The sequence below is a fragment of the Akebia trifoliata genome, chromosome 8, assembly GCF_017979445.1.
Source record: "Akebia trifoliata isolate Shusen 1 chromosome 8, ASM1797944v1, whole genome shotgun sequence".
Classification (NCBI taxonomy): Eukaryota; Viridiplantae; Streptophyta; class Magnoliopsida; order Ranunculales; family Lardizabalaceae; genus Akebia; species Akebia trifoliata.
This window is the reverse complement of record NC_141382.1, coordinates 38,573,563-38,599,702: the sequence shown is the minus strand read 5'-3', so window position 1 is coordinate 38,599,702 and position 26,140 is coordinate 38,573,563. Positions and strand designations below refer to the sequence as shown.

The following is a 26,140-nucleotide window of genomic DNA, read 5'->3' as shown; positions in this document are numbered from 1 at the left end:
TATTACTAAGGGTCTTTGAGCCCACATGGATTATAAAATTGGCAATCCAACACCACAGCCTTTTAGATTTCAAGGAAAAACTCATATTCAAAAGAAAAAAAAATGACAAGAAAACATTTTTGTGCTTAATGGAAGGTGTTGAAAGTGGATGGCTACGGAACGCAAAATTTTAAAACTAAATTTCAATGTTGAAATTTAACTTTTTTTCTAAAAAAATATTCGAAATTCTTACAATTTTTGTCCTTTATACCCTGTAGCATAGCATCAGATCATGGGATGCCACAAATTGATGCAGTTGGATCCACTCCTCTAAGTATGTTAAGTAACAAATTAACTCCATTAATTTGAATTTTTTATGCGGATCCCACTCCAAGGTTTGGTGGTTAACAAACTTCACAAAGCAAGGTTCCCCTTGGAGTTTGTTAGAACTCCAAGGGAGGTTTTGTAATAAAAATGCAATAATTAGGTGTGTTGGGTGTTAAGAAAAAGATAATTACCCAGCAGACTTAATTGTTGAATTTTTATTATAGAAACGCTTGTAGTTCTGACAACGCCAAAGGAATCTTACGTTATGAAGTTTGTTACCCATCAAATCTTACTTTATCAAGTTTGTTATCGATCAAAGCTTGGAATAGAGATCCACGTCATAAAATTTAAATTGATGTGATTAATTTGTAATGTAACATATCTTGGAGTGGATTAACTCCAAGGGGAATCATCAGATCTTTCAAGGGAAAGAATTCCAAACTTATGATATGATTCTCTCGGTATTGGGGCTGAACTTCATTTGGCCAAAGACGTTTAACGGGTGTTTCTTTGAGGATTTTTGTAATAAGATGGGAGCACATTTGTAGCTTGGAGATTTTACTTTTTTTTTTTTTTTTTTTTTTTTTTCGTTTTTTTTTAATTATGGGTTCACCTCGAGCCCTTTTTCATTTTTCTAATAAAATTTTAACTTATTAAAAAAATTTGTCTAAAGGATAACATCTCTTTATGTTAGCAGGACATTTCATGAAAGGTTTGGATAAAGATGTTTCAACTGACTCATTGATATTTTTCAAGACAAGATAAAAAATGATTAATATCACTAAAGACGTTGGGGTGAATGATGAGCCATGCAGTATAAAATTCATCATAGAAGTCAAGATAAATCCTAACAAGTCAGTTATTTTACGCTTTGTCGTTCATTAGAATTAGAAAAAGATCAACAATGACTCATAATTTTATGATTGGAAAAATCACGGAGACCATCACATTGGGATCATTCAATTAGAATTTTGATTAAAAAATAAATTTGATAAAATGATAAGAGTCACAAATAATTTATAACTAAAAGTGGATTGACACGATTAATTCATTCAACTTCTGTTGAAATAAGAATGCTAAATTCTTTCTTAATTTACACGTCAGAGAATCTTATTGATAAAAAAAATATTCTTAGCAAATTAAATTATCATTTTTAAATGCTAGTACTTCAAATCATAATTATTTGGATTGAATTTTAATTAAATTATCCTTTTTATCGGGTAAATATATTTGTTGCAATTTTATTACAAAACCCCCCTTCTTTATCAAGTTTATTACGGAACAAACCTTACTTTATAAATCATGCTAGTGTGACTAACTTAGTAAGATTTCAAATCTTAATAAGGGTCGTTGGGCCCACATGGATTATCAAATTAGCAATGCAACACCACAACCTTTTAGATTTTATGAAAAAGTTTAGACTGAAAAGATTTTTTTAAAGTCCTTTTTAAGCTTGATGGAAAATGCTAAAAATGGATGGCCACAGATCTCCCAAATTGAAAACTAAAATTCAACGGTGAAAATTAACTCTTTTTTTTCGATGTCTTAGAATTTTATCCTTTATAACCCTGTGGCATCATATCATGTTTTTAATAGCCACAGATTGACAAGGTTATGATCCACTCCACGATATGTTAAGAACACATCAATCGCATCAATTTGAATTATATGACGTGAATCCCCACTCCAAGGTTTGCTGGGTAATAAACTTGATAAAGCTAGTTTTGGTGGGAAACAAACTTTATAAAGTAAGGTTCCCTGGAGTTATTACTTGTTAGAACTCCAAGAGAGTTTTTGTAATAAAAATACAACAATGAGGTCTATTGGGTAAATCTTTGTACATAATATTTGATAGAGATATGTTTCTATGAAAATACGATGTATATTTGTATTATTTCTAAAACAAGCCTCTTAATCTCTAAATCCTATAACCTCAATTGATTATTCGAGATTGAGACATAAGCAAAGTTACCCTAAACTAATTATAATCATATAACTTCAACTCTTAATTAAACCTTAAACTATGACCTTTACTTACCTAAACCCTATAACCAAACTTTGCTTCGACGTTTTAATCGGGGCTTGGGACACAAGAAAAGTTACCATAAACTAATCGTACAACATCAACTCTTAATCAATAGAGATTCTATTGTCACACCAACTTTTGCTATCACTGAAGAATCAACACACATCTTGGGATGGCATTAGTAAAAGTTGGTGTGGCAATAGAAATTCTCTTAATTAAATCCTAGCTATAACTATCCAAACCTTAAAATTCTATGTTTAAAATAAATCTTAATCCTTAAATCAGTTAAGTATCATTCTATTATGTTGAACGAGACAAAGGTTTTGAAGAATACTTACAAATAATTCCATTTTGTCTTCTTCTTGTTACCATGAATTAGAATTAGTGTAATAAATTTCGTCTATTCCACGGATTTCATACTGATTTTGATGAACATCTATCAATTTAAGTATGAAATCTGTGAAATAGTTGAAGTATACAAACACTCTCCTCTACCTTTAGCAGGAGAACTTCTTTTATCATAAAAGTAAACAAAAAATATGCACATCCCCGTAAATGTGTGCAGTTTTGGGAGAGTTTGTCAAGAGGGGGAGCTAGAAAATCTCGGCTCTTTTTTTATATAATAAATCTGTTATTTTTTTAAAAAAAAACAGTCCTTACTTAGCTTTGTAAGATTTCAAATCTTACAAGGGATCGTTGAGATCAATGGATTACCATATTGGCAATCCAACTCTACAACCCTTTTATATTTCATGGAAAAAACTCAGATTAAAAAAAAAAATTCTTGTAGACTTGATCAAAGGTTCTAAAAATGGATGGCTACCTGAGATTGAGACCTTTGTCCAAGTTTTTCAATCTCTTCACTATTAAGTCCTCCTTTCTCCAGTACCTCATTTTGGTTGATTTGTTCTGTCAGATGAGCCTGAGATTGAGACCTTTGTTGACCTCCACGGTTTCCCCATTCTCAACTTGGTGGTTTACCATTCAATTTTCCAGCAATTCTCCTTGGTGTGTCTCGTTTTTTTTATAGTAGGTACACCACAAATTATCCTTGTTATCTCTCCCTGATAATTTTGACAAGTCTGTTTTCCCTTTTCTTGCATGTGAGGTTGTTCAATTTTAGTCACCAAGGTTGAGCCATCTAAAACTTGAGGTTTGAGCATTATACCCCTTCGACTTTCTTCTGTCCGAATTAGAGAAATAGTTTCCTCCAATGAAGGTGTCTCCTCCTTGCCGTGTATCTGAACCCTAATCTGATCAAATTTAGGATTCAGTCCAGCCAAGAAATCATTAACTTGGTCCTCCTCAATGAAGTTCTTCAAGATAGCAGTATCTTCTGGGCATTTCATCTCAAGTACTCGATAGTGATCAAGTTCCTGCCACAAGTTTTTTAAGTAAATTGGCATACTCTGTCATCATTTTGCCTCCTTGTTTGGTTGCACTGGTCCTCACTTTAATCTCATACACTTTGGCTGCATCACGAGCTTTTGAATAGGTTTTCCTAGTGGACTCCCAAATCTCCTTTGCAGTTGTGAAAAACATACAGGTGTCACTAATTGTAGGATCCATAGAATCTCATAACCATGACATGATCATGGAATCAGTTTCGTCCCATACTTCAAACTTTGAGTCTCCTTTCACCCTTCAGGCATGTTTTAACAAATTGGGACCACTTGAGATAATTTTTCTCATTCAATCTGTATGTAGCCTAAATATTCTACAGATCTCCAATCATTTGATTTGTGTTGACCTCGTCTGTTTGAGTAAAGGCATTTGAAGTCTTGGTTTCGGATGTGGCCATGGTGATCAAGAGGAGAATTTTTTGGAAGAAAAGGATTGAGGATGAAACAGAAAATAACGCAACAATGAAGGTTGCAATGAAAAGTAACCATATCGTAAAAAAGGGATAGAGAATGATAATTTCTCACTGAATTAGAATAATTGGTACACAAAAATATATGGCCTATTTTAGGGAGAAAAATAGGAAACTAATCTACCCAAATCAAAAAATATTCCTACCATTACAAATCCCATGATTTAAGGAATCAGAATAATTTTCCTAACTAAATATACACTCTGATTTCTTTCCTAACAATTAGTTTATGACAACTATACAAGTCAATCATGACAACTGTATAATTCAACATTAAGATCCATAAATTTCATGTAATTAAGTAATAAAATATGAAATGATTTAAGTGACATGCATGATTTTATGATCAAGATCGACGATATGAGTTAGAAAATTTGTTAAGTGCCTTAAGAAATGACGAAAAAATATGAATTGTACTTAACATGTCACACTGGTTTATTTGATAGAAAAACACTTTCCTTACTAAGGAAAATTTCTAGATTGGCCATCCATGTTAAGGATTGAAATAGAATTCTCTCTATTGTTACTAGTGACTATTAGAGATTGGGGAGTCAAAAGCAATAAATAATCAGTCCTTTGAATGTTAAGAGTATTATTTACAATCAAAGGTATGATAATTTAAATTTTATAGACAACAATCCACATGATTGGTATTGAGTGATTGTAGAACTCTAGATATTTTAAATATGTCAACGTGTTTGGGTTTTGTAAAAATACAACAATTGGTATCAGTGCTTAGGATTGAATTTTATTTTTGATTAATCAAAATTGAAGAGTAAAAATTCTTTTGATGATTTTCATAAGAGATATGTTGAGATTTCTGGTCTAACAACGTCCAATTAGAAATTTTTTTTTTGCCCATTCGACCTTTTTTGGTCCGACCATTAGATGGGCCAAACATTAGGATCCGACCGGACCAATTGCTTGATCCAACCCATTGACTGCCCTAGAAGAAATATCATTGAAAATGAAGTTGTAATGGTTATTAGAATTACCATGTATAATCGATAGAGAGGGAAGCATAATCATAAAATTAAAATTAAGGAGTTTCTATTAACACACCAACTTTTACTTATACCACACCAATCTATATGTTTAAATAAGACTACTGTTATTGTCACCCCAACTTTCCTTACTACACCCCAATTTCTTAAATTATTTATCACACCCTCAATTGAAGATTAAACACACTCTTCAAACATTACAAAGGTTTGGTTCAAATTAAATCCCAACATTATAACTTGTTCAGACAATTTCAGTAATTGTTTGCAAGTATAATTAGGCTCATATAAAATCCCAAAACCCCAAAAATAGAAATCTAGAAAAAAAAAAATAGAGAGAGAATCTATCTCTATTGGAACCTCAACTTTTACTTATTCTCAATCATTCACTTATTTTCTTGGGACATTTCCCAAAATGTGCACAACTTAGACAAAATTCTGATTTTGATACACTGTTCATTTTTATTCCCAAAACATGTTTTTCTTGTGAATTTGTCGTTTTATAATCAACGGTTGATAAATTACAATTGACCAACGAGATCGTTGATCTGACAAAATTATTGATATTTTATCAGTAAATTCATTGATAATAAAAATGACGAATTCACAGAAAAACATGTTTTAGGAAACAAAAGCTATAGCATAATAAAGTAAAATAAAAGAGCAAACATCCTTCATGAATTCCTAATCAGAATTAAAAAGGTAATGATATGATACTACAAGGTGAAAAAGCAACTCGTGCCTAAACCAATGCTTGTTATAATTTTGATTGTTGTGTTCAAGCCTTGACGCATAATGTCAATAGCCAGCTCTTCTCAGCCTAAGAGAAAGCTGAAGACTTATACTTGACCTTGCTAGCTGACTCCTCGATAATCTAATGTATGGTACCAACACACAAAATGGAGATTCACCATATTTTCTGTATCTTCAATTGGGATGCAATAAGTGAAAGTTAGGGTGCCAATATCGTCTCTCGTACATAAATGGGCAAATCTCCATTTTGTACATTAAATATGACGAAATTATGAGTTTGATACACTATTCATTTTAATTCTCAAAATATGCATTCGTCATTTTTATAACCTACGAACTCGTGAATTGATCACTTTTAATATCTCCGAATTCGTACATATACCAGCTACTTTATTCATTATAAAGTGTCGAATGCACTCGAAATACAAGTTTTGGGAATTAAAATAAACAACCGTTGAATTCAAAAGGATTGCTGTGTTGTGTGTAAAAGTTGGTGTGCCAATAGAATATCACTAAAATTAAACCTCCTCCCCTTTTCTTCATTCGCAATTCACAAAACCCTACTACCTGGCAACTGCAACCTCTCTCTCTCTCTAAAAAAGAGAAAAAAAGAAAAAAATGCTGCAATCGATACTTAGAACAGCTTCTTCTGGATCGATTCGAACACGAAACCCATCAAAAATCCCAAACATCCTAATCTCTTATTCTAATAATTATTCATCAAAAGCATCTAAATCCTCAGCTCCGAAATCCAAAGTAAAACCGAAACCCAAATCAAAATCTCAGTCTGCTTCTTCTTCTCAAACCGAAGAATCCCCAGCCACAGATGAACCCAGCACAGACTCTGATCTCCTCGATGAAGAATCTCGCATTCGTAGTCTTGCCAGAGAAATTAACGACAAATCTCTTGATCTTGGACCCAATGGTCGACCTCTCTTTACCACTACCCAATCTCTCTCTCGACTCACCAAAAGAGATACCTGCACTTACATGCATTTCAAGTCTCTCTCTCTCTCTCTCTTTTAAATTCCCCTATTTTTCTTTTTTAATTTTGTGTTATTGATTTTTAGGGGAAATTCCAATTACAGATTTACGTTATTAGAAAAAATTATTGTTTTTTTCCAAAAAATTACGCTTTATAAACAGCAATTTTTCTCCCACTTATGTAAAATGTTTGAATTCTGAAAATGGTGGATGAATATTGAGCTGAAATGGGAATGTCACAAAAATCAGCCTTTTTATTAAACAAAAAAAAAAAAAAAATCTTTGTGTATATCTTATATTATTAAATACTCGGTTCCGGTATTTTAAAAAAATTTCTTATGCTATTTTTCTTGATTTTTTTTCTTTTTTTCTTTTTTGGTGGTGGTGCAGTGAGGATGATTTAAATGCGGTTTTGGGGGAGGGATTACCGATGGGGATTATAAAGGAGTTTGAAGAGTCAAAACGAAGTGCATTGCTTGTTAGGCAGAGCTTCTTGGATCTTCGAGATAATTTTAGACGCATCGTTGATCCACCATTGCGGTCCTCCGATGGTAAAGGTGCGAGCTTGATTAAATTTTAATCGCATTTGGAATAGCTTCTCCTAATTAGTTTTATTTACTTAATAATTAGATTTTTTATGTTGATCGGTGGATGGAGCTTTGTGTCAGATAGTCTATTGTACTAAAATGTTGAATTCTTGATATTTCCCGACATTGATTTGTATATCTTATAGTCGTTCCTTGGGTTGAATAAATCTGCTCTTGAAACCTATTGATGATTTTATTTGTTTTCTAATAGAAAAGGATTATATTTTAAGTGTCACTACCAATCCACGTAAATTACTTCTGCACACAATTTTGATTATACTCGAGGAGCCCTTTGATACTACTACGAACATTTGTACTGTTGGAGTATCACTCTCCTACAGCAACTATCAATTGAAGATATCTACAATAGAAGTGGGTACTCTATAACTTCATACAATTAAAGTGCACAAAGCATACTCAAGGTATGTTTTAAACTTACAATTCAACTCTTATTCATAGGGTTGTGTGGTTAAATATGAAGCAAAGAAAACCATTGACCAATCTTTTTATTTTATTTTTATTTTGCGGATTCTACATGTCTAATTGGCAAGGTAAAGTCAGCATTACAATTTTGATAGTTTCCCCCTTCTACCAATGACCTTCTTCAAATTCTTTCATTTTGTAAGTGCCCTTTCAACAATTTTAATAGGATAGAAGTATATTTGTCATCAATGCAAAAATCTTGTCAAGCATTGAACCATCCATCTCTAATTCCTAACTATACTTTATGCACCATTCCTTATCATGTTATATGTGGGATGAAGTGTTTAAATGTATTAAAAGAATAGCAAAATAAGTTTTTGGGGAATTTATTGGAAAAATTCATATACATAAAGGAACTTCCTGGTGAAATGATGAAATTTAGAAGGTTAGTAGTGAAAAAATATCTTTTACAAGGCATGTCAAATGACTAGAAATGAAAAAAAATAGCAATAAAAAAGTGGTAATTGAAGTTAAACATAAGCCATATGATGGTCAATAATCCTTGGTTGGTCATCTCAACCTTCCCCTTGTATTGCTTTTCTTTCGTTTATATATAAAAAAAAATAGCTAGGAATGTGAGAAAGAAGTCTACGAGTTGGCACATATTAGAGAAAGGAAAATATACTTTGATCATGTTAGGGGAAGATGAGAGGGTCTTGTTTAAAGAAGAGATTAAGGAAAAGATATGAGGTTATTTTTCAAATAATTATTAAACGAATTGCGTCAGAAACTAGGATTAGGATGAGATTTGTGTCACAAGACTCGTTATACCTTATTTTGGTCTAGGTTAGATGCCCCCCATGTTTTGTTTAATATGAGAGATACCATCAGTTTTGGTCAATATTAGAGATAAACTTGTTTTTTTTTTCTCTGGGACTAACATAAATGACTTACCCTATACAAAACTACCTCTATGAACCAGGTTCATTCTAGATTGTCAAACCAAATTCCAACCGATGAACAAGGTAACATAGGATGAGACATATGGACCACTAGAAAGTACACATATGTCCATGGAATTAAGATATCAATAGTGAAAGTAACATTAGCAAGGACGACAAACATGTAGGGCATGGGAAGTATTAGATTGTCTTGTTTAAATAGGTTTTAATAATGTTTTGAACAATAAGAATATCCAACAAATAGAGAAAATTGGCATAGTACTTATATATAAGAACAAAAGAGACATAATACTATCAGATGTAGTCGAAAATGTAGATTATGTGCAAAAGATCAACAATATTTTGAATTCTGCCATCAAATGTTGGAAAAGGTTCATGTTCTCAATTCTTATTGGTTGTAAATGTCATTAATTTCCAATGAACATAATTATTTTACTTAAGCATCCGATTGGGAATCCATTAGATGCATTGGAATGCTCGTTTAGAGATTTATGACAATTATTTTTAGGTAGCTTCTAATGTTTTTGATGTAAAAAATATGTAGAAAGTTTAAGTACATTAGAAATTGCTAAAATTAGGGATATTTTAGGCATTATTAGAAAAATATTTTTGTTATGCAAGATTGGTAATCGATGTAAAAACCATTTTCTTTGTTAATCTTCACTTGAAAGGACACCGGTAGTGTCGGTCAAAGAGCCTCCAACGATCAAGTTAGTACTTGATGAAAATGCAAAGCAAAAAAAAGATAACTAAAATAGAGAGTTGTTGTGTGGCTTGTGTCTTAAGGCTTGAGTGGGAGAAGTCTCCTTATTTATAGATCAAGTAATTAATATGCGGTATTTTAAATTCAGTTGTAACCACTCCCCATGTTGTTTGGCATTTAAGTCACTAAGATGCATTGATGTTCTTAGAGACCCATTCCTTTTGATTTTTGTAATTTACACGAGGAGTAACTTTTAGTATGTAACTGTTTCAATTCGGCAACTATTTAGTTCCTTGAGTTGACTCAGTTGTGTTATGCGTCTGTAAGTTTTTCCGGTATAATTTGTTGAACCTTTGCGATTAAGCACCTCATTGTTGTACTTGCTACTCAGGTAGCTTTATTTGAGATGGTAATTGGTGGTTGTAGTACTTCATTATATCACTACTCATGTAACTTCACAAATTTTTCTTTGTATGTCGATCTATTTTGAAAAATTCTCACTAGTGAGAGATTACTTCATGATAAACGTAGAAGGGTGTTACAAAACTCAGTCGAGAGAGAGAGAGAGAGAAGTCTGTAAACTTAAAAGGCATCGACCCCTTATATACTTTGGAGAGGGGGGATGAGTTGTCTACCCTGAACCACTTAAAGATATTGCAAGGGGTGTCAGTACCCTATAAGGGGCCAAACCACTTAAAGATATTACAAGGGGTTAGGGTTGGCTCCCACGAGGGGGTCGAACCACCTAATGGGATGCAATGGGGGGTTTGCTCCCAATAAGGGGACGAACCCTTTAGGGTTTGTTATATGTGAGGGTCGGCTCCCTTGTAGGGGTTAAACCTCCTTACTTTCCTCTTTTAGTGGTCGGCGCCCAAGAAGGGGTGTTGATATCTCATTATTATCCCATTGAAAAAGTTTTCAAGTAAAATGCTAAGGAAAATGCATAAGCTATTTAAGTAGCAATACAATACACTACTGCAACCAATTACCATCTCAAAAACTGTTCAAGTAGCAAATAAAACAAAATGTGCTACTACTGCCAAGGTATGACAAGATCATGCTTGAAATAATTACGGGACACAACACGATTGAGTCAACTCTTGGAATTGAGTAGTCACCGAGTTGGAGCAATTACATAGTAAATGTCACTCATGTAAGTTAAAAGAACCATGAGGAGTGAGCCTTTAAAATTATCAATGCATCATGGGTCTTTAATTATTTAAATGCTAGACAACATGGGAAGTGGCTACACCCAAGTTTAATGCCCCATATTGATGAGCTTACTTTATAAATAGGGAGACTTCTTCCACTCAAGCCCCAAGGTATAAGTCACATAAGAACTTTTTATTTTAATATTTTCTCTGCACTTGTAAAAGAGTACTAACTTGATCGTCGAAGGCTCTTTGGTCGGTACCACATTAGTCTTTTCAAGTTTAACAAAGAAGATTACTTTTCAAAAAAAAAAAAAATTTAACAAAGAAGATCATAAATTCAAGGATTCTCAGAGACGAATATCGGAATAAGGCATTTATTACTGCACGGATCTTGAGGAGCGAAAAATTTATTATTGCATGGATCTCAAGGAGTGACTAGTGAGATATCCAAAAAATCTCCTATAGTTACCTATTCTCAAAATCGACGCAGGTGGGTAAGTAGTGAATACCTAAGGGCGTGAGATAACTCTCCCTAAGGAATTCAGCAAAATAGCCTTGTCACTTCGGGGGAAGGGATGCCTCCTCACAAAGGAAAGGGGGTCACAGTGACGAGGCCCGAGCGTTGTTTACCAAAAACTCAAGTGTTCACAAAATCATAAGACTATGCATGGGGGTTGATGCCTACCAATATTGGAAAGTCAAGGAAGTTGATGACAAGGGGGCCAGTGACTGAAGCCCTAATGAATGACCTAACTATAACAATCCTATGGTAGAGAAATTCCTTATCGGATAAGTTCCAACCCACACAAAAGGCGTAACAATCTGGGCATTGTCTCAGAGAGAGGCTCAATGAAATAGACATGTATGTGAAGATGCAGACTACTTGCACATGGATAGGAAAACCCTGGAAAAATAAGATGGTCTAGGGTCTCAGAGGTTGCAAACTATGAATTATGCGCTATTTGGCTAATGGTTATGGCATTTTGGATTTGATTGGAATAGGTTGTGTGGAAGAAAGTTTTAAAACCAAGTTTGAATATCAGAAGTTTGAATGGGAAAGTAAGCTAGTGCGATCTTCCTTTGGTTGTAGGGTTTAGAAAGGTACTCAAGGTCCTACTTGCCTTCCGCAAGTAAAATTCTTTCTTGGTTAGGAGAGGTAATAGGGTGTAATCTTGGGATTAAAGATGGCGTGGTGCAGTATCTAAAGGAATTGTTTCCTATTGTATTTACTTGATAATATAAAACGACTATATCAGAAGTTTTAAAGCCAAGTTTGAATATCAGAAGTTTGAATTGGAGAGTAAGTTGGTGCAATCTTCCTTTGGTTATGGGGTTTAGAAAGGTGCTCAAGGTCCTACTTGCCTTCCGCAAGGAAAATTCTTTCTTGGTTAGGTGACGAAATAGGGTGCGATCCTGGGATTAAAGATGGTGTGGTGTAGTATCTCATGGAGTTGTTTTCTATTGTATTTACTTGATAATATAAAACAAATATGTTGATTATTTACTTAATAATTAGATTTTTATGGTGATCAATCGATGGAGCTTTATATCAGCTTATTGTACTAAATTGTTGAATTCTTGGTATTTCTCGACATTGGTTTGTATATCTTATGGTTGTCCCTCGGATTGAATAAGTCTGTTTATGAAGCCTATCGATGATATTATTTGTTTTCTAATAGAAAAGGATTAGAATTTGAGTGTCACTATCAATCCATGTAATTTACTTTTGCACACAATTTTGATTCTATTGCCCCTTTTGATGTTAAGATTTATACTCGAGGAGCCCTTTGATACTACTACGAACATTTGTACCATTGGAGTATCACTCTCATAAGACAATTATAGATTGAAGAAAACTACAAGAGAAGTGAGTACTCTATAACCTCATACAATTAACATACACAAAGCATTTACCAAGGTACATTTTATATGGACAATTCAACTTCTATCCTACACATTCTTTCATTTTGTTAGTGCCTTAAGTGCCCTTTCAACAATTTTAAGTAGGATTGAAGTATATTTGTCATCCATGCAAAAATCTTGTCAAGCATTGAAACATTCATCTCTAATTCCTAACTATACTTTATGCGCCATTCCTTATCATGTGGGATGAAGTGATTAAATGTATTAAAAGAATGGCAAAATGAGTTGTTGGGGAGTTTATTGGAAAAATACATTTACATAGAGGAATTTCATGGTGAAATGATGAAATTTTTGAAGGTCAATAGAGAAAAAAAATCTTTTACAAGGCAAGTCAAATGACTAGAAATGAAAAAAAAAAAAAAACTTTGAAAGAACAATACTAAAATAAAGCAAAAAAAATGGTAATTGAAGCTAAACATAAGCCATATGATGATCTATAATTCTATATAACAGGTGGGGAGCTTGAAATGTGAGAACGATGTCTATGAGTTGGCACAAATTAGAGAAAGGAAAATAAAATAAAATACTTAGATCATGTTAGGGCGAAGATGAGAGGCTCTTGTTTAAAGAAGAAGAGATTAAGGAAAAGTAACGGGGTTATTTTTCAAATAATTTTTAAACGAACCACATCAAAAATTAGGATTAGGATGAAATTTGTGTTACAAAATTTGTTCTAATTCGGCCAAACTGTGAGAATGAACCCGTTATACCCCTATTTTGGTCCATGTTGGATGCCCCCCATGTTTTGTTTAATAGAAGAGATACCTTCAGTTTTGGGTTTTGGTCAATATTAGAGATAAACTGAGACTAACATAAATAACTTAAATAGAGAGTTCACATATGTCCATAGAATTAAGATATCAATAGTGACAGTAACATTAGCAAAGATTAAAGACATGTAGGGCATGGGAAGTGTAGGTTGTCTTGACTAAATAGGCCTTAACAATGTTTTGAAGAATAAAAATATCCAACATATAGAGAAAATTGGCATAGTACTTATATATAAGAACAAAAGAGACATAATACTATTAGATGTAGTCGAAAATCTAGATCATGTGCAAAAGATCAACAATATTTTGGAGTTTCTGCCATCAAATGTTGGAAAAAGGTTCATGTTCTCAATTCTTATTGGTTGTAACTGTCGTCAATTTCCAATGAACATAATTATTTTACTTAAGCATCCGATATGGTAATCCATTAGATGCATTGGAATGCTCGTTTAGAGATTTGTGACAATTATTTTTAGGTAGATATTGATCTTTTTGATGTAAAAAATGCATTAAAAGTTTAAGTACATTAGAAATTGCTAAAATTAGGGATAAAATCGTTCTCTTTTTAATCTTCACTTGAAAAGACATCAGTAGTATCGGCCAAAGAGCCTTCAATGATCAAGTTAGTACTTGAGGAAAATGCAGTGGAAAAAAGAAAATAACTGAAATAGAGAGTTGTTGTGTGGCTTGTGTCTTAAAGCTTGAGTGGGAGAAGTCTCCCTCTTTATACATCAAGTAATTAATATGCGACATTAACCTCAAATGTAACCACTTCCCATGTTGTTTTACATTTAAGTCATTAATAACCTATGATGCGTTGATATTCTTAAAGACCCACTCCTCATGGTTCTTGTAACTTACATGAGGAGTGACTTTTATTATGTAACTACTTCACCTTGGTGACTACTCAGTTCCCTCAGTTGACTCAGTTGTGTTATGCGTCTATAGTTTTTCAAGTAGGATCTTTGTTGTACCTTGACGATCGAACACCTTATTGTTGTACTTGTTACTCAGATAGCTTTTTTTTATATGATAATTGGTGGTAGTAGTAGTAGTAACTCAATTGTATCACTACTTGGTAACTCTACACATTTTTCTTAGTATGTGGATCTCCTTAGAAAAATTCTCAATGGTGAGAGATCACTTAATGATAGGAGCGGAAGGGTGTTCCAAAACCCAGTGGAGAGAGAAGTTTGTAAACTTATAAGGGGCCAAGCTCTTATATACTTTCGAAAGGGGGGAAGGGACGACTACCTCGAACCACTTAAAGATATTGCAAGGGGGGTCAACACCTGATAAGGGGCAAAACCACTTAAAGATAATATAAAGGGGTCAGCTCCCATGAGTGGGCTGAACCACCTAATGGGATGCAATGGGGGTTCAGCTCCCAATATGGGGTTGAACCCTTTAGGGTTTGTTATATGTGATGGTCGGTACCCTTGTGAGGGTTGAACCTCTTTGTTTTTCTTCTTTAGTGGGTCAGCTCCCTAGAAGGGGTCGAACCCTTTGAGGTTTTTGCTCACGATGGCTCCTATTAAGGGGATGAACCTCTTGAGTTCCTCATACAATTCCTTAATCTTTCGGATAAGATCGGGTTGGGTCGGATCACACTCGAGTTGGATCGATATAACTCGGATCTCGATATTCGTACACTAATCCCAATAATCAATTTATTTTGATTCATACATTGAGTGTAGGAGTTTTTCGGATCTCACACTCGAGGTCCTATAGGAATAAATACCTTACTTCGATTGTCGTCTCCGAGGATCCTAGAATTTTTTATCATCTTCTCTGTCAAACTTCACCTGAAAAGACACCGGTGAGGTGTTGGTTATAGAGCCTCCAACAATTAAGTTATTACTCAATGAAAATGCAGAGTGAGTGAAGTCTCCTTAGTATAGAATGAATTCCTCGATATGAGGTATTAAACTCAAGTGTAACCACTCCCCAATTTGTCCAGTATTAAAGACCCATTATGCATTGATAACTTTAAAGACTCACTCCTCATAGTTCTTGTAACTTATACGAGGTACTTAATTGCTCCAACTCGGTGACTACTCAGTTCTCTGAGTTGACTCAGTCATATTATGTGTGTAATTATTTCGGGCATAATCTTTGTTATCTTTTTTATGATAGTAACACATTTTGTTGTATTTGCTACTCGAGCAGCTTTATTTGAGATGGTAATTGGTAATAGTACCACATTGTATTACTTGGGTAGCTTTATGCATTTTCCTTAGTATGTCACTTTACTTGGAAAATTTTCCAATGAGATAATAATGAGAGATCACTTCACGGTAGGAGTAGAATGGTGTTACAATACCCAGTTGAGAGAGAGAAATTTGTAAATTGAAAAAAGGTCGAGCCCTATATACTTTGGAGAGGGGGGAGATGTCGGCTTGCAAGATGGGGCCAAACCACTTTAAATGATGTTGGACATCTATAGATCTAGTTATAATCTTAAGTCGTTTACTAATTCTAGTAGGATTGTTTCTATTTTCTAATCCTAGTAGGATTTTTTCTATTTTCTAATCCTAGTAGGATTTCTATTGCATAGTTATTTTAGGAATACAATTCTTTGTTAGTTTTTATTTTGTTCTAAATTCGTTTCTGTTATTTAGGCTACAATTAGAAATGCTTAGAAATATCTAAATAGAGCTAGAATAGGTTTAGATAGTTACTATTATATTATAGATAGGTTAGGAAAGTTACTTTTTAGTATTTTAGAAGGTTTCTAAGTTGTTATGATGGAGTTATCAATTCAATTATCTTTTCTCTCTGTTAGTTTATGCTTTATTTTCTTCAAAGTTATTGTTTGTTTATCAATTGAATCTATTGATTCAAATTGATTTTGTGTGTTTCATTTAACACAATATCTTAATTCGTATCGAATCTATTGATTCACACACTTCTGCTATACCATTAAAGGATTACCAAAAGGTTCAACTTCTAGGATAGGGGCCGAACCACTTGAAGGATTGCCAACGTAGGTTGGCTCCCATGAGGGGTCGAACCTTTTAGGATTTGCACCCTAGGGGTTGGTTCCTATTTGGGGGTTGAACCCTTTTAAGATTTCGCACATTAGGGGTTAGCTCCCACGAGGGAGTCGAACCCTTTTGAGATTCACATACTAGTGGTCGACTCCCATGAGAGGACCGAACCATCTTGAGTCCCTCACATGGTTTCCTTTTCTTTTGGGTTTGGTCAGATCGTACTTGGGTTGGATGGATACAACTCGTATCTCGTTACATGTTCACCAATCCCATATAAGGTGTTCCATAGGGTTCGGCCCCCTCATGGGAGTCGACCCCTAGTGTTTAATCTCAAGAAGGTTCAGGCTTTTCATGGGTGTTGATCCTTAATGTGTCTCTCAACTGGGTTTTGGAACACCCTTTTACTTCTTGACGCGATCTCTCATTATTATCCAATTGGAAAAAATTCAAGTAAAGTGACATACTAAGAAAAATGCATAAATTTATCAAAGTAGCAATACAATAAGGTACTATTACCATATCAAATAAAGCTACTCGAGTAGTAAATACAACAAAATGTGGTACTACCGCCAAGGTATGACAAATATCATGCTTGAAATAATTACAGACACATAACACAATTGAGTCAACTTGAGGAACTGAGTACTCACCAAGTTTAAGCAATTACATAGTAAAGGCCACTCCTCATGTGAGTTACAAGAACCATGAGGAGTGAGTCTCTAAAGTTTTCAATGTATCATGGTTATTTAAATGCTAGACAACATGGGGAGTAGCTCCACTTGAGTTTAATGCCCCATATTGATAAGCTCACTTTATAAATAGGGAGGTTTCTCCCACTCAAGCCCCAAGGTACAAGCTACACAAGAATTTTTATTTTAATCTATTCTCTTTGCTCTGCATTTTTATCAAGTTGATCATCGAAGGCTCTTTGGCCAGCATCACATCGGTATCATTTCAAGTGATGTTTAACAGAGATGCCGATCATAAATTAAAAGATCCTTAGAGACGATAATCGGCGTAAGGCATTTATTGCTGCACGGATCTGGAAGAGTGAATAATTTATTATTACATGGATCTCAAGGAGTGAGATATCCAAAAAATCTCCTACAAGTACCTATTCTCGAAATTGACATAGGTGGGTAAGTGGAGAATACCTAAGGGCGTGAGACAACTCTCCTTAAAGAACTCTACAAAATAGCCATATCGCTTCAGGAGAAGGGATGCCTCCTCACAAAGGAAAGAGGGTTGTAGTGACGAGGCCCTAGCAATTGTTTACCATAAACTCAAGTCTTCACAAAGTCATAAGATAATGTATAGGGGTTGACACCTACTAGTACTGGAAGGTCAAGGAAGTTGATGACCTGATAACAAGGAGCCAGCGACGGAAGTCCCGGTGAACGGTGGTCATAACTATAACGATCTTATGGTAGTGAAATTCCTTGTCGGATAAGTTCCAACCCGCACGAAAGGCGAAACAATCTGGGCACTGTCTTAGAGAGAAGCTTGGTGAAATAGACATGTATGTGAAGGTATGGATTACTTGCACATGGACAAAAAGACCCTAGAAAAATAAGATGGTCTCGGAGGTTGCAAACTATGAATTATGTGCTATTGCGCTAATGGTTATGGCATTTTGGATTTGACTGGAATAGGTTGTGGAGGAAAGTTTTTAAAGCCAAGTTTGAACAACAGAAGTTTGAGTGGGAAAGTAAGTTAGTGTGATCTTCCTTTGGTTGTGGGGTCTAGAAAGGTACTCAAGGTCTACCTACCTTCCGCAAGGAAAATTCTTTCTTGGTTAGGAGAGGAAATAGGGTGCAATCGTCTAATTAAAGATGGTGTGCTGCCGTATCTCATGGAGTTGTTTCCTATTGTATTTACTTGATAATATAAAATGACTATGACGATTGTTGAATTCATGTTATGACCAGGTTCGAAAATGATTTGGGATGTTGGATTCATAAGAGCATACAATGATTGTGAAGGTTAAGTCCATATCTATGTTGATTAGTTGCATTTCTCTTCCTTCAATTCATCCACACAATAAAGACAGTTGGAGGTGGGATGGTAGTCGTGATGTAGTTTTATTAGGCACATGGTTCTGCATAGATAAGGAACAAGAAAGGAATTATGTACCACTTCTTTTCGATACTGATCGAAATTGCGTTGCTGTGTCAGAAGAAGGATAGCTATACTGATTCGGTATACTCTAAAGACGCCCTCGGTACACTATTGACGATCTCACAAAGATGAAATATCAGTGGATTTCCATTTACTGATCCCATCTTTCGCGGAATCGATCCCCCTTTTGACTGTACAAGAATATGTGGAGCTCAGAATGTCTGGAAGCACGGGAGAACGTTCTTTTGCTGATATTATTACGAGTATTCGATACTGGGTTATTCATAGCATTACTATACCTTCCCTATTCATTGCAATTGCACCTATCAAGGCAACTAAAAGAATTATAGAAATGAGTTCAAATGGAAGAAAAAAATCTATTGATAAATGAATCCCAATTTGTTGACCATTATTTATGAAGTCCTGCTTTATAATCTGGTTTGATCTTGTAGTCCAACTAATCTCGTACCGTGACGTATCTGAGATAGAATCTATTTTATAGAATAAAAGAAAAAAAAAATCTTTTTGGTAATTCCCAGCAAGAATGTAATAGGTTGTCTCCCGATTGTGTCACAGAGACAATCGGGAGACAATAAGGATTAGATCAAACAGGAGATAGAGATATGTGATGTGATAGATGGCGATCCATCTTGATTGTATATTGTCATTACTTTTGCTTATGAAGGGCAAAAAAAAAAAAAAGGTCTTACTATCCATACATGTTCCATTAATAACATTCTTTTGAAACTTTCAAAGAAGTAACTACGTATCTTGCTTGTGTTTAATGCTGCCTGATTCTACCCGAATCATATTTGGTATTTGGATAATATTCGTATCAACGACCTCGCAAATCATGAATGATAGTTTATAAGACTATGAAAATGGAATTGATACCTAAATGATAATGGAGAAAAAAAAATAATAATTCCGTGTTATTATGAAATGCTCGTAGTGGTTGAATCAGTTGAGTATTCAACTTTCTTAGAGTTCCGTCTAGGGAACTGAGTTTTAGATGTTTACATAGAAAAAGCCATGTGCAATGAAAAATGCAAGCACGTTTGGGGAGGGGTTTTTTATCCTATTTCTACAAGGAAATTCTCTACTCTATCCGACTAGTTCCGGGTTCGAGTCCCGGGTAGCCCATTCTCAGATGAAAAATATATAAAATAGATAGAGGAAACTTAAATGATCATATTGGGAAGGAAAATGGAGGTTATGAAAGTTCATTGAGGATTTGGGTTTAGGGAAAGATATAAAATAAGAACTGCAATGCTTGAATTTGTGATGGCATATGACTTTACGATAGCTAATAAATATTTTGAAAAGAGAGTATAATATTTAATTACATTTAAGAATGGAACAAATAGAAGTCAGATTAATCTTTTTCTATTTAGGAGCCCCTGCATAACTTCTTCAAGTATTTCCAACACAATTGGTTCTTTTTCACAAATTTTACCTTTAGCAACTCCTATGCCCGAAGTAATGTGTATCAATATGCAATGATTGTAAGGTTATGCCAGTACATGTTTAGCTATTTGCATTAAAAGATAGAAGAGGGGTGAAAATAAGGGATGTTGAAGAATAAAGTACTAGAACCTAATAAGAGAAAAGACGTTGACTTTTATAAACAAATTGATTAAGTTGGAAATGCGAAACTTGGAGCAAGATACCACAATGATGTGCAATCAAGTAGTTCAGAGAGAAATGAAAGAGTTCCTTGGGGATTTTATGGGAAAAATATACTTAAAGCCTAAGTGATTATTAAAGAAAAAAAGATCCATTACACGTCGTGGCAAAAAATTAGATTGGAAGAAAGCTTAGAAAAATATAAAAATGGGAAAAAGAAATAAAAAGAGTGATAAGTAGAGTTAAACGTAGGGCATTTGATGATTTACACGACAAATTGGTTAATAAAGAAGGTAAGAAATATGTCTACAAGTTGACGTGAATTAGAGTCGATGGAGATAGTAGAAGTTGATATGAACTCACTTTCAATAATAGACGACTTGGCTCTTGACAGAGTGGAATGGAGGAAGAATATGATTCATTTTGTTGACCTCAAATCTTTGGGTAAGGGTTTGTAGTTGTTGTAGTTGGCTATGAGAGCATGTGCGGAGATTTCGAATGATCAGTAATATGTTCATAGCTTTTGAAGCTTTGCTAACGGTGGCAAGTCTTGGTATTCTTAGGAATCCCTTTGAAGAGGGACAAAGCTTTGCTAACATTAGTTAGTCTTGGTATTCTTAGGATTCCCTTCCAAGATGGATTTGGTAGGTTATCTATTTGTTCTACCATTTTGGGAGACTAAGTTCATTTTTGTAGATTTTTCTAATTTTGGATCAAAAAAACTTTTTTTTTTTTCTCAGTGGCTATTTTTTTCCTGCATCATTTGGTATCAGAGCAAGTTCCTCCCAAGAGAACATGTGTCAATCAACATATTGAAGCAAATATAATCAACAAAAAGAGATGGATCCAAAGATTGATGTGAGCAACACATGGAATATTGTATATGGATATCATGAAGAGATTGATCTGGTCATCACATTGTTGATCATCACTATCAGAAAACACCATCTTTATACCATCCATTGTCATGCCATCAACCATCAATCATGAGGAGCTACTACAATCATCTATATAAAAGTTATCTGATGAAGATACACAAGCACTAGAAGTTTATGGTCGAACTTTTTTCAAGAATGGTTGACTGATGTGATTGGAAGTCTAGATTTGATGTGAAGATCATAGATCATAGCTCAGTTGGTTTGCACATTTGCAAAACAACTTTGAGGTTGTTGGTTCAAGTTCAGCTTACCCATCGAAAAAAAAAATTAGTCTTCTAAAGCCTTGATAAACAAATGCAGAGAAAAGAGGTCCATGTTCTCAAATCCCATCAAGCTAATGAACATTTACTTAAATGCATCAGATAGCTCGTTTAAATATCTTCAACAACTATTTCACAACTTTGGGTAGATTCTGATGTTTTGGATGTCAAAGTTATATTGGAAGTTCTATTTACATTACTGGTACCCAAAATTAGGATGAGTAGTTAGGATATGTACCTTTAGTCTTAAATTAGGTTTTTAGTGTAATGTTTTCCTATAAATAGTTTGGTTATGAGAATATTTGAGGAGATTTTGATTGATTAATAATATTTGGATAACTTATAAAGCTTTTCTAATCTTGATTAGCCTCAGTATCCATTCGGGTTTACTTGCGAAGAGATTTCAGTGGTCAGTCTTCTTGCAGATTTTTCTGATTTTGTATCAGAACCAGCTTATTTGTCTCCTGCATCACTATCAAAGCATCAAACTTGCAAGTCATACATTGAAGTTATGGAAGAGAGTGATGGAAACTAGAAACAAAGATATTAGAAAACAAATTTGGTTTTGTGACGGGATATCTACCATTTCTAGCCAACAAAGTAAAGTTGGCATTACAATTTCAACATACTTGGGGTTTGAGAATCCGACAAAGAGGCGAAGTTTGAAGCTTTCACAAAAGAATTATGATTTATGACTTAAAGAATGTACTTTGTTTTAGTTGAAGCTTAAAAAGAAGATTTTGTTGTTGATGTTTGGTCCTGTCTTTCAGGTCCAAAAGTTCGAAAGCAGATTGTCTTGGATGGTCCAGTTAGCTGTGGAAAAAGTATTGCACTTTCTATGCTAGTTCACTGGGCTCGCGATGAAGGCTGGCTGGTTTTTTATGTCCCTAAAGGTAAAGAGTGGACTCATGGAGGATTCTTTTACAAGAACCCACAAAGTGGTCTTTGGGATACTCCTATCCAAGCTGCAAAAATCCTCCAGGTACATATTTGGATTCTTCTTCTGAGCTTGTAGAGCAATTTAATATGAGAGCTACTATTGACACCCTAACTTTTACTTATTACACCCCAATTTCTTAAATTATTGATCACACCCCAATTAAAGATTAAAACACTCTTCAAACGTCACAACAGTTTGGTTCAAATTATAATCTCAAGTCTCAACATTACAATACTCGGTGTTTACAATTATGATTAGGCTCAAATAAAATCCTAAACCCAAAAAAGAGAAATCTAGCAAAAAATGAGCAAGCTTCTATTGGCACCCCAACTTTTACTTATTCTTAACCATTCAATTATTTTCTTTATTTTTAATTGGGTGTGTGATAAGAAAAAGTTGGGGTGTCAATAGCAGTTCTATTTAATATTCATATAGTAGGACCCAATAGATCACCCTTAACTTTACTTGGTGCACGGTTACTCCCTTAACTTCATATGAGGTTGATGTCTGACTGAAGCGAGATTCTATTTCCCTAATTCTTTTATTGACAAATGAAATGATTGGTAATTCACGACCAAAGTTCAGTGTTTTGGTCTCAAAATAAGATACTATAAAAGTGACAGAGGCCCTGAAACTCAACTAAAGAATCGTTGTTCCATTAGCTCATGTTTTCCTCGCCCATTTATCCTATTTGTACCCACAACATCTTTCTTCTCAATGTATGTTGGCTTTTAATCTCATTTATGTTTTTTTTTTCTTGATGAATTTTAATCTCATTTATGTTGCTAAAAATGCTTAAAATGAATTTTTCCCCATCCATACATTTACTGTCCCTCTTTTGGCAAGCTATTTTTCTCTTTATTGAGTTTTTGTGGTGACAGCTAAATCTCTGAAAATTGCTGTGATTTTTATCAGCATCTATTGATTACATTATGTTTATTTAATGAAATTTATCAACAAACATAAAATGTATTGGATGAATGAGGAGCTTGTTTGACTAGTAAGCACATTCTTTCTTATTACATAACAAGGAATGCTTGTTTCGGAGAATATAGTGTCAATGACACTAATATTAGAGTAAGGGGTGGATCACTTTTTCTTGCTTTGAAAATTGTCGTAGTTGAGCAGACATGTTTAGACAGCACTGCTTTGCAAGGTTTCATTAAGTTCGCTCCTCAATGATGTTTTGTAGTTTTGACCAAATTTTGCTAGGGTTTTTTGTTTCCAGGATTTCCTGAAATGCAATGAATCTCGCTTACAACAATTACCTTGCCAAATCTTTGATCCAATTCCATTGGGAGAGGGTGCTGGTGTTGGATGGATGAAAGGGGTTGATTCCATGGCAATGCCCGAAGGTTGTACTTTGTATGACTTGATTCAAACTGGGATTACTCACACACATGCTTCTGTTGGAGTAGCAGTTCGTTTGAGGAAAGAGTTATCGCTGGTGAAAGATGTTCCAGTGCTTATTGCAGTTGATCAAGTAAGATCAAAAGCACCACAATCCATTTCCAATGCCATTTGTCATTCAGTTCCAATACAATAGTAATTTTGATTATTTTTGTTTCCTTTCGTTGCTCCTCTCCAGTATAATAGCTGGTTTACATTCAGCGAGTATGAAGAAGCGGTAACTGTTCGTTCTTGCCGGCCAATTCATGCTAGAGAACTCGCAACGGTTAGTTCATGTACTTTACTTTTTTTTTTAAATGGTATAAGATTAATCTTTTATAATAATGAAAAAATGATGGTTGAGCTGACCACTGTGTTACACAAGTGACACTAGGTTAGCTCTTTGGTTTACACACTGAATCCCATTTGGATAATGCCTTCAAAAAAGACGCCTTTGAATAACTCCTCAAATAACTTGTACCAAAAGATTACAATACCCAAATTGCTAATAATAATTTCCTGAACCAAATTTCCCTTCCCTTCAAACACTCGATTATTCTTCTCATTTCCAAGGCCAACAAATCCCAAAAGGTATTAAATGCCAGATAATCCCTTCTCTTTCCCAAAAGGCCCAACGTTGCCAATTCTCAAAAAACAAAGGAACCGAAGGAGGGAAACATTGAAAGTAATGAAATAAAAACATGAAATGTGACCACACGAAATATGCAACCCCACAAAGGATTAGGATGTGATTTGCTGACTTTCTACTTCTGAGAAGATTTGCACGTGGAGCAAAAGTTAATTAATATTATGCCATATTGCTAAGAATCATAATATTTTTTATGGTTAAAATTTTGTACATAGACGCAGACCAGATGAAAAAACGACGACCTTGAAAGGGATATTTTTACTCTAGGTAGCCAACATTGGAAACTTTGACTACCTCAAAACCTGTAATAGGGATTTATAGGACTTGGCCAAGAATGCTTATCCCTAGTGTCATCCAAGTTAACCTATCGTCCTTCCTTAGATATGGTAACATGGTCCAAATTTCCATGAGGCCGACAACAAGAGGTATTTCCCAATCGTGGAAATTTCTTCTAAAACCAAAGTCCAAGATAACGCCTCTCCGAATTGATTGTTCTAGAGTAAATTGCTATTAGTTGACTCACATTACGTATGATGATAGTTACTTCAAATCCTGTTAAATTAGCTTGAGAACTAAGATACTCTTAATCACTATTTGTTGTTCGTACTTGGGTTCACTTTAACTTACGATAGGGACAGACCCATGTATCATAAGTGGCTTCCCCCCACCTTCCCTTTTGTAGGTGAATGCATTTCGATCCATGATGCATAATGACATGATGGTGGGGGCTTTCTCTCATTCAACAGCAGTGGGCAAGTTACGTAAAGACCTACCAGATGTTCCAATAGATGCTCGTGCTGACTTTCCTCGCTACACTTTGGATGAAGCCGCAACTGTTTGCCACTACTATCTTAGGTATGATTACTGATTCTTTTACGTTTATGATGAGTGTGACCGCCAAATGGGGTTGTAGGGCCATATATTGATATCTTCTATGACAGGCAAAGACTGATACGCCGTGAAGCATTCTCAGAAGAAAAATGGAAGAAAATATACTACTTGGCCAATGGTAATGGCTCTGAGATGAGATGGTTGGCTCCTTTTATACGGTGACTTGTTTCTTTTAGGTAAGTTTCCAAGACTCTCGAGGCGAAGATTAGTTACGCATGGCTACCTTAGGCTTTTCATCACCTTATCAATAAAACAAGTGATGACATTCCAATTGGAGGCCTATCGTCCATGATGAAATCAAGGAAGTATCGTTTCCTAATGTGGGTTATTGACGAGGTTCATTTTCTTCTCTCGTCAGATCAAATCAGTGCAAAACAATGAGCCGTTTTATTCGTAATTTACTTTCTCTTGCCTGTGATATATTGCACCATGCCCATATTGTTATATGTAGATTTTTTTCTTGGTTTGCCGAATTAGGTATACCTTATGTAGTTGAATCTGGATATGAACTTGAGAGAAAATGTGGTATCTCAACATTTCCCAATCCATCCTCCACTGCCCTTTTTATTTGCTTAGAACTTTGATTCAGGATCATTATTATTTCTTGAAGTTTGAGATCATCTTATTGTGATTGTATTCAGTGGATTGACCGAGTGAACTTTTCTTTTGTCGTTCTCTTCTTCGTCTCATATATTTCATTGATGCTAGCTAGTGAAGGTTTAGTCCAAGTCTTCGGATTCTAGAATCCGATTCTTGATCATAATCAGATTTTAGAATCTATGAGGGTGTTTGGTTGGGAGGGATTGTTGGGGTGATTTTTTAAAAATCAGGAAATAAAAACCACAAAATTCAGAAATGGTCCTCACACTGT

At 34.7% G+C, this 26,140-nt stretch overlaps 1 protein-coding gene across 1 annotated transcript; it reads left to right on the top strand.

Moving 5' to 3' along the window:
- The first annotated feature begins 6,508 nt into the window (after window positions 1-6,508).
- Window positions 6,509-25,905, top strand: LOC147396735 (mitochondrial 28S ribosomal protein S29-like protein). The gene is made up of 7 exons (XM_086451823.1): window positions 6,509-6,960; window positions 7,334-7,500; window positions 22,171-22,382; window positions 23,569-23,823; window positions 23,929-24,015; window positions 25,061-25,233; window positions 25,320-25,905. The coding sequence occupies exons 1-7, from the start codon at window positions 6,578-6,580 to the stop codon at window positions 25,429-25,431; spliced, it is 1,389 nt and encodes a 462-aa protein (XP_086307949.1). The 5' UTR covers window positions 6,509-6,577; the 3' UTR covers window positions 25,432-25,905.
- Window positions 25,906-26,140: the final 235 nt, after the last annotated feature.

Excerpts from the sequence above, each read along its gene's own strand:
- LOC147396735 (XM_086451823.1), top strand. The coding sequence starts at position 6,578 with ATGCTGCAATCGATACTTAGAACAGCTTCTTCTGGATCGATTCGAACA. Across the intron at positions 7,501-22,170 it reads GCGGTCCTCCGATGGTAAAG|GTCCAAAAGTTCGAAAGCAG; the intron begins GTGCGAGCTTGA and ends CCTGTCTTTCAG. Across the intron at positions 24,016-25,060 it reads ATGCTAGAGAACTCGCAACG|GTGAATGCATTTCGATCCAT; the intron begins GTTAGTTCATGT and ends TCCCTTTTGTAG.